The sequence below is a fragment of the Ascaphus truei genome, chromosome 3 (genome assembly GCF_040206685.1).
Source record: "Ascaphus truei isolate aAscTru1 chromosome 3, aAscTru1.hap1, whole genome shotgun sequence".
Lineage (NCBI taxonomy): Eukaryota > Metazoa > Chordata > Amphibia > Anura > Ascaphidae > Ascaphus > Ascaphus truei.
This window is the reverse complement of record NC_134485.1, coordinates 5909668-5923158: the sequence shown is the minus strand read 5'-3', so window position 1 is coordinate 5923158 and position 13491 is coordinate 5909668. Positions and strand designations below refer to the sequence as shown.

General features: G+C 44.7%; 1 protein-coding gene across 1 annotated transcript in view; it reads left to right on the top strand.

Annotated features, from left to right (window-relative positions):
- The first annotated feature begins 200 nt into the window (after positions 1 to 200).
- Positions 201 to 13491, top strand: part of LOC142491261 (extracellular calcium-sensing receptor-like) — a 68655-nt gene continuing 55364 nt past the window's right edge. Inside the window, exon 1 of the mRNA XM_075593552.1 lies at positions 201 to 808. Coding sequence (XP_075449667.1) covers positions 471 to 808 — 338 coding nt within the window. The 5' untranslated portion in view covers positions 201 to 470. The remainder of the gene's footprint in view (positions 809 to 13491) is intronic.

The window sequence follows — 13491 nt, the reverse complement described above, 5'->3', positions numbered from 1 at the left end:
TCTGATAATAAATGTTTTATAATGCATGGCTATTGACTAGTAATCTTCCTGTTTAAGTAAAAATAGAAACATATTCTTTAACCATCATATTATACAGAATGTCCTCAGTGAGGGTGCCTAATTATACCAAGTAATGTTTGTTATGTGTTATAAATACAGAGGCAGAGACTAAGAATCACCCAGTTGCTGTGTGACAGGAGAGAGAGGAGCGTATGTCTATTATTTTCTATTGATGCTTCCAGTGTACACAGTTATGTCTGTATATGAGTGATATTCATAGAGATTATCTTTATTAGCAGTAATTACTTCTATGGTTTCAGTATTTAAAGAGATCACATTTCCACAGAAACTCACTGACCTTACAGTTAATTACTCATTATCAAAATGCATTCAACACTGTATGAATATTATTCTTTTTTACAATCCTTGCATAGGATCCTTTATTGAAGTAAAATAGTATATCTGTCTCTATGCTTTTATCAGACATATGTATTTTTATTTTATTCACTGCTTTAAGCATCTGCCCATTTCCCAATATGAAGTTTGCAGCAAGTCTCACATCCTGGGCTCTGCTGCTGATCAGCGGACACAGACTCTTCTCTCTGGCTCTGGTTTTGCTGTTCTGTTCTGCAGCTGGAGGAGATGTGAGTCTCAGTTCTAACTGCAAGTTAGTGGCGAAATTCAGAGAAAGATACACCTACTACAGCAGTGGGGACATTATGTTAGCAGGGCTGCTACAGTTTGGAGATGGAGAAAAAGATAATGTCCCCACTTTTGAAGACGAACCCATGAATTCTTACAGACACAGGTTGGTGTTATTTACCTTTGTGCTATATACGTGTCTTGAGAATGTAATGATACAAGAAAAAGGTATATTTATGGTAAGCAAGTAACATTTGAATATCCCTCCTTGGTACAGTAGCTTTCCATTCTTATTAAGTCAACCAGTACAGTTAAATGAAAGTATTCTCTTTATATAAATGTATGCAGGAGGGAGCAGATACTGTACTGGTTGTTGATATGAGAATTATATACAGATAAATATAATTTATATGAAGAATGTTTTTGTATCCTTTTAATTTCTAGATTGTACAGAGATGTCCCCAGTTATGCTGACACATTAATAGATTAGTGCATGTGAGGGGCTTTAAAGGTAATTTTCCTTCATAGAACCACTGCAGTATATAATATAATATATCCATTATAGAGATGGGGTATTGTGGAGAAATAGGAAAGTGTGTGTAGGTATGAGACAGAGAGAGGGAAGACAGAAAATATTACAAGACAGGTGTAAAGGGAAAAGCGGAAACAGAAATAATTGTAATTGTATTCGTCCCTTATTCATGTAAAAAAAAGGAATAGAAAACATTAGGTAATGTGATAGTTTGTATTAACAAAAGATTACAGTGTTCAAGCTTTCAAACCTCACAGGGTTGTTTTTGCGATGTGGCAGTTGTACAACAGGTCAGATTATTTACAATATTGTAGTATGAGGATTTACTGTGTGAATAGGGAAATAATATATAATATAGGAACCTATATTCTGCATGTGATAGCTGAGCTCTGTATTGTGTGGGCAGTGACTTGCAAGTTGTATAGAATATACCTAGGAGCCCCTGCAAAGGCTGATGGCTGGAAAGTGACAAGTTACAGTAATGATGGGAAAGGATAAGGGAGAAGAAAAGACAAGAAATATAACCTGCACTTCAGCATATACTAATCATTGTATCTGGTGCTCAGTCCCAGTACCTCCATCACCAGGTACATAGAACATACATAAAACAGGTAAATCAGACCCGCACACAGAATACAATACAATACTAACTCACTGAGTGATTATAAAAGAAAATACGTTTAATGAGTAATTACAGAAATAGTAAATATGCACAAACCTGTGAATCTAACATCATACAAAATGGATAATATAATCCACATAGAATATAATAACAAGTACAATGGAAGAGGTGCATACAATAATCCCCACACAGATGTCCAAAGCAATGCCAGAGTTTCAGCTCTTTCCTGCAGGCTTGAGCCTGAGGAGAGGGCAGGGAAGCCCTGAAATGTTAGCTAGTTTTTATTGTGACAAGAGAAGGATAGGGAGTGATCACAGGACCATACTAATTGAATAAAGTGATTATGTACATAAATAAGGTAATCAAATGATGGGTGCAAACTGTGAACTGAAAAGTGAATCAGAAAAGGTGAAGGGGAAACACAAATTGGATGTGCCCCCTAAAAGAATTCACTTAAATGCACACCACCAGGTATAAAAGTTAACTTTAAATAAATTTACTTAAAACATATATTTCCAAAGTAATGTGTAATGTGAATTAAAATTATATTAAATCAACGCTATCAGGCATCCGTGTCGTCAATTATAAAGTCATACTATCCCAGTTGACCACTTAATGTTGGTGGGATATAGAGGACAGAGGATGCTAAGAGTCAGGGTATTAACCCCTCTGGAGCAACGGTGAGACCAAGTAGTAGGAGTATATAAATGTTCACAAGTGGGTGGCCAACGGATTAAATATCCAGCTTCCAGGAAGCTTGAGCCTGAGGAGAGGGCAGGGAAGCCCTGAAATGTTAGCTAGTTTTTACTGTATTCTGTGTGCTGGTCTGGTTTAAGTTTTTTAGTGGAGAAGAAATGCATGTTCCTGGCACTTGTCACTGAATTCCCCTCAGGGTGTCAGGCAGCACAGCACAGTTGAATAGAGAGACAGAAAGGGAGAAATAAGAGATTAAGAGATTATACAGAATAATAAGAGATGATACAAATAAAAAATCGTAGAAGAACATAGAAAAAGCAGCAGTGAGAGCTCAGGCTATAGATAGCTGAAGAACTGCTGACCCTGTAAGGCATGTACTGTTTCCTTGTGCCCTTATCTCCTGTATAGCAGCAGTAACAGAAACAGTACAGTATGTTATCACTGACATCACAAGTCTCAGGCTAAGTCTCAGGAGCTATAACTATGTAAGTTATTCTGTGTCAGGTATGTCCATTCTCTGACTGTAAAAGCTCCAGCCCCGTGCCTGAAGTCTGCTGTATGAGCTGATGCTGCTCACCTATTGTACTGTACCTGCTCCTGGAACTGTAACAGCTCCAGGGCTCTGGTTACAGGGGCTGGCACTGACACTAAGGATGATGGCATTTGGTAAAGCCTCCTCTGTCTGACTCCCTGCCCTTTCTCTAGCACTTTCCAATACCTCACTGCAGAATTATTAATCATTAATGTCTAGCACCAACAGCAGGGGTATAACAATGCTCTTATATGTATTGTACATGCATAATCAGCATTGCACAACATGCAAGGCTTCAAACACTGTGTATTCCATATATGTGTTTTGTCTGCAACTATGTTACTATGTGCTGTACTATCATTATGTGATACAATATACTGTATGTTACTATGTGCTGAACTATCATTATGTGATACAATAGATTTTCCAGTGTTGAAAAAGAAATACAGTAAACTCTGGATATATGGGCACTGTGACTAGCGGCAATGTCTATCTGCACATATTTAAAGTTCTTTTAAGCATTTATTTAGATCTGTCAATGTTCCAAAATATAACCCTCGGTCCGGATCCTCAATCCCTTGGAGTCTCACTCACTCCTTATCCATTCGCAGTTGTTTTTTCCCTCTCTTGGCAAACATTTATTTGTTTTTGGACCACATCAGGAGGGTATTGTTGTACAAAGGAGATTTCTGTTTGTTCTTCATATATATCTTCTTGGAGGGGCATGGAGAGAATAACATTAACGGTTAGATTGGTTATCAATCCTTTAACGCAAAATATTAAAATGATTATGACAACAAACACACATACAATCAGCACCACACACAAATTTCACTTCTAGTAATTTAAACCATGTGCCAAATCCCAAATTCCTGCTATAGAATACTTTTCAACGAGTCTTCCAATTTAACACTATTCTTTTTATACCTACTATATCATATATACTTTTAGCCATATTGTCAGATTCTTAGGTACAACATTCTTCTCCACCACTACACAAACACTTCTGCTCTTATAATTAAATTCGTTTTTAACTGTACCAAACGAAAAATAAAATCTTCTGCACAATACATAGTATAATTACACTTGATATACCTACATATATCATAATCAAATTTGAATACCTAGACTTGGGTAATCTGAACAAACAAAATATTCCCACATTTTTTCTCTCTGATCTTTCATTTGATATAAATATATATATATATATATATATATATATATATATATATATATATATATATATATATATGCATCTTCTGAATTGATATACCGTACTATACTGAAAACTCTATCTAACTAACTACTATATATTTGTGAAATCACTGTATGTCTGCGTCCCAAGGGTCAATCGCATTGGACTTTGGGCCTGTCACTCCTGCTCAGGCCATGCCCGCCCCCGCACACCTCTCATTGGCCTACGTCCAACACCAATGCCACACTGTCCCACCCCTCACTGACTCTCATTGGCCTGCGTCCAATGCCCGCCCCCGCACACCTCTCATTGGCCTGCGTCCCACCCCTCACTGACTCTCATTGCCCTGCGTCCAATGCCCGCCCCCGCACACCTCTCATTGGCCTGCGTCCCACCCCTCACTGGCTCTCATTGGCCTGCGTCCAATGCCCGCCCCCGCACACCTCTCATTGGCCTGCGTCCAACACCAATGCCCTAATACTTCCACACTGTCCCACCCCTCACTGAGTTTTGGGAACGCTTTGCTTTTGCAACACCTAATCCTCTAATCCTCAACCTGCTCTGGGGCCACGCTTCACAGCTATCAAAACCTTCACGTCTGCTACCACAGACTGCCGAATCAGGTACAGCAGTGTTTCCCAAACTGTGCGCCGCGGCGCCCTGGTGCGCCGCGGCTTGGCTAGAGGGGCGCCGCGATCAGGGCCGCCAGCAGCGGGAAACAAGGGCTGCTAGCTCATTTAAAAAAAAAAAAAAACCTCTGAGGGGAAGCAGAGGAGCGGTCACATGACCGCTCCCATCCAATGGGGCTGCAGCCTGCCCGCATTGCAACTGCAGAGCCACCAGACAGCACCAAGGTGTGTGTGTGTGTGTGTGTGTGTGTGTGTGTGTGTGTGTGTGTGTGTGTGTGTGTGTGTGTGTGTGTGTGTGTGTGTGTGTGTGTGTGTGTGTGTGTGTGTGTGTGTGTGTGTGTGTGTGTGTGTGTGTGTGAAAAACGGGCTGCAGGGTGTGTGTGAAAAACGGGCTGCAGGGTGTGTGTGTGTTGTGTGTGTGTGTGTGTGTGTGTGTGTGTGTGTGTGTGTGTGTGTGTGTGTGTGTGTGTGTGTGTGTGTGTGTGTGTGTGTGTGTGTGTGTGAAAAACGGGCTGCAGGGTGTGTGTGTGTGTGTGTGTGTGTGTGTGTGTGTGTGTGTGTGTGTGTGTGTGTGAGAAAAACGGGCTGCAGGGTGTGTGTGTGTTGTGTGTGTGTGTGTGTGTGTGTGTGTGTGTGTGTGTGTGTGTGTGTGTGTGTGAAAAACGGGCTGCAGGTGTGTGTGTGTGTGTGTGTGTGTGTGTGTGTGTGTGTGTGTGTGTGTGTGTGTGAGAAAAACGGGCTGCAGGGTGTGTGTGTGTGTGTGTATATATGTGTGGTGTGTGTGTATATATGTGTGGTGTGTGTGTGTGTGTGTATATATGTATATATGTGTGTGTATGTGTGGTGTGTGTATATATATAGATATATATATATAATGTGTGGTGTGTATATATGTATGTGTGGTGTATATATATATATATATATATATATATATATAATGTGTATGTGTGGTGTATATATATGTGAGGTGTGTGTGTATGTATGTATATATAGATATATATATATATATATATATATATATATATATATATATATGTGTATGTGTGATATATATATATATATATATATGTGTGTGTGTGTGTGTGTATATGTATGTGTGGTGTATATGGATGTGTGTGATGTGTGTGTGGTGTGTGCGTGTGAATATATTTATCAAAGTTGCACAATGTTAATAAATAATTTATTCTCACATGTCTTTTTTTTTTTTCATTTTTAAATATTATATAATGTACACACACACACACACACACACACACACACACACACACACACACACACACACACACACACACACACACACACACACACACACACACACACACACACACACACACACACACTGACAGCTACCAAGTGACAAACACACACAGTGATACCCGCCTACCAAGCGTGCTTGCTGTCTCCTCTGCCAGGACAGCGAAAAGCTCCTGGTAGAGCGAGCGGCAGCAAGCAAGAGCGAGCAGCACCACCTAAGCGCTTACTATGTCCCAGGCCAGAGGAACTATAGCAGCGCTGATTACAGATGCAGGGGCTTTGTGCATCTGTTCAGCCCGGCTCAGCGACGCTGAGAGAGGGAGGCCCGGCGCGCACGCTGGAGGAGCAGCACCGGGAGACTGAGAGAGAGAGTGAGGTCAGAGAGAGAGTGATGTCAGAGAGAGAGAGAGAGTGAGGTCAGAGAGAGAGAGAGTGAGGTCAGAGAGAGAGAGTGAGGTCAGAGAGAGAGAGAGAGAGGTCAGAGAGAGAGAGTGAGGTCAGAGAGAGAGAGAGAGAGAGTGAGGTCAGAGAGAGAGTGAGGTCAGAGAGAGAGAGTGAGGTCAGAGAGAGAGAGTGAGGTCAGAGAGAGAGAGTGAGGTCAGAGAGAGAGAGTGAGGTCAGAGAGAGAGTGAGGTCAGAGAGAGAGAGGGAGGTCAGAGAGAGAGAGAGTGAGGTCAGAGAGAGAGAGAGTGAGGTCAGAGAGAGAGAGAGTGAGGTCAGAGAGAGAGTGAGGTCAGAGAGAGTGAGGTCAGAGAGAGAGAGTGAGGTCAGAGAGAGTGAGAGTGTGTGAGAGAGACACCAACTGCGCACTGCAACTGTTAGGTATGTATATACACCTTTGTTTTTACTTTGGGCGCCGCGTAAAAATCCTGATCGCCTTGGGGAGCCTTGAAAAAATTCTGATTGCCTTGGGGAGCCTTGAACCGAAAAAGTTTGGGAACCACTGAGGTACAGAATCTACACACAACGCACAAACACAGCACACACACACATTCACACAACACCAAACACTGCAGACTGCCTCTTCAAACCCCCCCCTCCCCTCCACGCCACACATCTCCCTCCCGCAACCGGACCGCGAGGCCGCGGCCTCCACTCACACACCATGGCAACGATGTCCCTCCCCCTATCCCGCTACCTCACACAGTGTAGCTCCCGCGGACCGCACAGCACGCCTCACATCTCCTGCACCTCACACATCTCCCTCCGCAACCGGACCGCGAGGCCCCCTACCCCGCTACACCATGCCACCAATGTCCCTCCCCCTATCCCGCTACCTCACACAGTGTAGCTCCCGCGAACCGCACAGCACGCCTCACATCTCCTGCACCTCACACATCTCCCTACCGCAACCGGACCGCGAGGCCCCCTACCCCGCTACACCATGCCACCAATGTCCCTCCCCCTATACCGCTACCTCACACAGTGTAGCTCCCGCGGACCGCACAGCACGCCTCACATCTCCTGCACCTCACACATCTCCCTCCCGCAACCGGACCGCGAGGCCCCCTACCCCGCTACACCATGCCACCAATGTCCCTCCCCCTATCCCTCTACCTCACACAGTGTAGCTCCCGCGGACCGCACAGCACGCCTCACATCTCCTGCACCTCACACATCTCCCTACCGCAACCGGACCGCGAGGCCCCCTACCCCGCTACACCATGCCACCAATGTCCCTCCCCTATCCCGCTACCTCACACAGTGTAGCTCCCGCGGACCACACAGCACGCCTCACATCTCCTGCACCTCACACATCTTCCTCCGCAACCGGACCGCGAGGCCCCCTACCCCGCTACACCATGCCACCAATGTCCCTCCCCCTATCCCGCTACCTCACACAGTGTAGCTCCCGCGAACCGCACAGCACGCCTCACATCTCCTGCACCTCACACATCTCCCTACCGCAACCGGACCGCGAGGCCCCCTACCCCGCTACACCATGCCACCAATGTCCCTCCCCCTATCCCGCTACCTCACACAGTGTAGCTCCCGCGGACCGCACAGCACGCCTCACATCTCCTGCACCTCACACATCTCCCTCCGCAACCGGACCGCGAGGCCCCCTACCCCGCTACACCATGCCACCAATGTCCCTCCCCCTATCCCGCTACCTCACACAGTGTAGCTCCCGCGAACCGCACAGCACGCCTCATCTCCTGCACCTCACACAGCTCCCTACCGCAACCAGACCGCGAGGCCCCCTACCCCGCTACACCATGCCACCAATGTCCCTCCCCCTATCCCGCTAGCTCACACAGTGTAGCTCCCGCGAACCGCACAGCACGCCTCACATCTCCTGCACCTCACACATCTCCCTACCGCAACCGGACCGCGAGGCCCCCTACCCCGCTACACCATGCCACCAATGTCCCTCCCCCTATCCCGCTACCTCACACAGTGTAGCTCCCGCGGACCGCACAGCACGCCTCACATCTCCTGCACCTCACACATCTCCCTACCGCAACCGGACCGCGAGGCCGCGGCCTACACTCACACACCATGGCAACGATGTCCCTCCCCCTATCCCGCTACCTCACACAGTGTAGCTCCCGCGGACCGCACAGCACGCCACATCTCCTGCACCTCACACAGCTCCCTACCGCAACCGGACCGCGAGGCCGCGGCCTACACTCACACACCATGGCAACGATGTCCCTCCCCCTATCCCGCTACCTCACACAGTGTAGCTCCCGCGGACCGCACAGCACGCCTCATCTCCTGCACCTCACACAGCTCCCTACCGCAACCGGACCGCGAGGCCGCGGCCTACACTCACACACCATGCCACCAATGTTCCTCCCCCTATCCCGCTACCTCACACAGTGTATGACAACACCTACCACTGGAAATCAGATGTTCGTTGAAATAAAATATGTTTTCCTAACTATTTTACTGTGTCTGTATAATGTACACAACACTCACCCACACAAAACCCCCTCATACACACACACACACACACACGCAAACATCCTGTCATTCTATGCCACACACTACACTCAAAAACATGCCATTTTTAACATGTGTATGACCAACAACACGCACTCACACACGTCACACACACAACATGCCTCATACACACACACACGCCATCACACACCAGCAACACACACACATGCTCTCACACACACCACACACCATGCCACCGATGTCACTCCCGCTATCCCGCTACCTCACACAATCTACCTCCCGCGGAACAACCAGCACGCCTGACATCTCCTGCACCTCACACATCTCCCTCCGCAACCGGACCGCGACGCCGCGGACTACAGTCAAACAGCATGCCACCAATGTCACTCCCGCTACCTCACACACTGTATGACAACACCTACCACTGAAACTCAGCTGTTCCTTACAATAAAATATGTTTTCCTAACAATTTCACTGTCTGTATAATTTATTCTAAAACACTTCTCACACCACCACTCACACACAACACTCACCCACACAAAACCCCCTCATACACACACACACACACACGCAAACATCCTGTCATTCTATGCCACACATAACAACAAATCACACCTCACCTTCACCCTCATAATACACACACTACACTCAAAAACATGCAATTTACAACATGTCTATGACCAACAACACGCACTCACACATGTCACACACACAACATGCGTCATACACACACACATGCCATCACACATGCCACATACACACATGCTCTCACACACACCACACACCATCACACACAACACACACACAAATACACAAACACATGCACACACACACGCACTCAGCAACGCCACACGCCCTCAACCACGCAACACACGTACTCACACACACACACCAACCTCCTCTGCTGATACAACACACAAAACAACACTTCAACATAACCTTAACTACCACACACAACACAACCACCACTAAACAAACACACACACCCAACCCACTGTTCCAATTACCTACCCTTCACCATACACACTACACTGAATACAATGCACATTTACACGTCTCACCACCCACTCCCATTGCACATCAACATCCCACCACACACAAACATATACAACAACACAACACCTCCGCTACTAACACACCTAGCACAATAAATCACCTCTTCCTTTCAATAACATATTTTACACAAAACATTACTATTTACACATCTGTCTAATTTATTGCACACAAACACTCAACTAACCAACACTGACACACACACTCACACACCACACACTCACTATCACATCACACACTCACTCATCCACACACACACCCCACACAATCAACAATCACACACAATAATTACATACACACACTATTCTGCCACACACACAGCCAACATTAACACAAAACAAAAACACACACAACATTTCAACACCTACACAAACGCACACCAAACACAAATAAATACCCCTCAATACTGTCACACTTTATCAATTTACAAACTTTTCACAGACCACAACCGGATGCCTTCAACACCTCGACGCTTCAACGCTGTGCCAAAACACACAATACAATCATTGGATCGAACTGCGCCTTGACACAACAACATCAGGAAGTATTGTAAACACAATCGCACTGAAACACTTCACTAACATCACACACAACACCTACCTCAACACACACATCAACAACTTTTAACAACACATCACAACTTACACACACAACACCTCTACAACACCTACAATAACGCACATCACAACAACAACACCAAACACACATCTTCACAACACAAAACATGCCACCCAAAAAACACCTTCGCAAAACAAAACATACACACCCTGACAATGAACGTGACACGCACACACACACACAAATTATATGTACTGCACCACACAATGCACACACCCATTTCACACACATTGAAATCCAAGCACACAATGCTAACAAACAACTCACAACGGAATACACAATAGGTCAACAACAAATCCTCACAACCACAACATCAACACCAACACATTACACACAACAACATCACACACTAATTCCATTTAATACACACACAGCAGGTATATCAAACGCACAAATACACACACAGCATCCTAACACAACTACTCAACAACACACACACACACACACAACATCACCTGCTAATGAAACACTACAGCGCCAAACACGCCTTGCACAACAAAGAGACAGAGCCAGAATCAGAAGAGCAACACAACGAGAACAACAACAACAAAAACACAGAGACACACCCACTACATCAACAGACGCTCACACTACAGAACACCAACAACGTACTACAACATCCAGACCCTCAGAGACTACAGAACAGCATGAGGCACGCCTTGCAAAAGACCAACAACGTGCTACAACATCACGAGACGCAGAGACTACAGAACAACATGAAATACGTCTGCAGAAAATGCGACTACGAGCTACAACAAGAAGAGCCACCGAGACTCCACAACAACATGAAACACGCCTTGCTAAAGACAGAACAATACGGCGCACATCAAAACAACACCAAGACACACCAACACACACAGTACAACAAGCACTACAAGACACACATACTACATGTACGCATTCAACTAATTACACTTTGCTACGTGCCGCTTTCATATATAATCCACACATACTATACCAGCAACATCCAAAGGTCAACATTGGACACATGGACACTATATGTCGCTACTGTCAAGCAAAAAAATTCCAACATGAATCAGCTGGAATGTGCTGCAGCAATGGCAAAGTTCAGCTACCACCTCTACACTCACCCCCAAATCCACTTCTTTCATACATGTCAGGGACAACTTCAGAATCTAAACATTTCCTACAAAACATACGCAAATACAACTCCTGTTTCCAAATGACATCCTTTGGTGCTACATCCATAGTTGAACAAATTGGATTTAAAAGTACTTTTAAAGTACAAGGTCAAGTTTACCACAGGGCCGGCTCTCTTCTCCCATTACCAGACCAAGATCCACAATTCTTGCAAATTTACTTCATGGGCGATGAACAACAAGAAGCTGATCAACGATGCCATTGGATACCCAATACAAGACGTGACATTGTCATCTCCTTACAAAGGATGTTACATCAACACAACCATCTCATTAACACACTCAAAACATCACTTGAACGCATGGCAACTGATGACTATCAAGTCATTATCCGAGCCGACAAAACACCAGTGGGTCAACATGAACGTCGCTTTAATGCACCTCAAATCAACGAAGTCGCTATTGTTATAGCGGGGGAACAATTTAATACACGGGACATAATTCTTCAGCGGCGCGCTCATTCACTCACACGCATTTCTGAAACACATCGCTCATATGATGCTCTTCAATACCCTCTCATACTTTAGAACGGTGACGATGGCTATCACTTCAATATCATGCAAGTACACCCAACTTCAAAGGCAAACACTAACAAAACTGTATCCGCTATGGACTTCTACGCTTACAGATTAATGATACGAGATGCATCGCAAAACCACATTTTACATTGTCGACAACTATTTCATCAGTTTATTGTTGACATGTATGCTAAAATTTAAAGTGAGCGTCTTCTATACATACGCTTACATCAAAAAAAACTACGCGTTGATCAATACATACATCTCAGGGATGCTGTTGGCAACGATGGTAACGTTGAGAACATTGGAAAAATGTTCATTCTACCAGCAACATTCACGGGAAGTCCTCGACACATGCACGAATATGCTCAGGACGCTATGGCATATGTTCGCGCATATGGACGACCAGACTTTTTTATTACATTTACATGTAATCCAGCTTGGCCAGAAATAAAACAAGAACTTCAGGATGGACAGGCTCACAGTGATCGACACGACTTAATCGCAAGAGTATTTCGCCAAAAACTCATCACATTAATTCACATCATCACTAAGACTTATATATTTGGACAAACACGATGCTGGATGTACTCAATAGAATGGCAGAAAAGAGGTCTTCCACATGCTCATATTCTTATATGGCTCAAAGAAAAACTACATTCCATTGACATCGATAACGTTATCTCTGCTGAGTTGCCTAATCCTCAAGAAGACCCAATACTATTTGCAATAGTCACTAAAAATATGATTCATGGACCATGTGGAAACATCAATATTCATGCACCATGTATGAAAGACGGTAAATGCACCAAACAATTCCCTAAAACATTCATTGCAGACACACAAAGTGGAGATGATGGATATCCTCAATATCGAAGACGCGCTCCCACAGACGGCGGATACACAGCAACAATTACTATTCGCAACAACAAACACATCCAAGTCGACAACAAATGGGTTGTTCCATATTGTCCACTTCTATCAAAAATTTATAACGCACACATTAATGTGGAATACTGTAATTCTGTTAAATCAATTAAATACATTTGCAAGTATGTCAACAAAGGAAGCGACATGGCCATTTTTGGAATCACAAATGAACACATCCATGACGAAGTTACACTCTACCA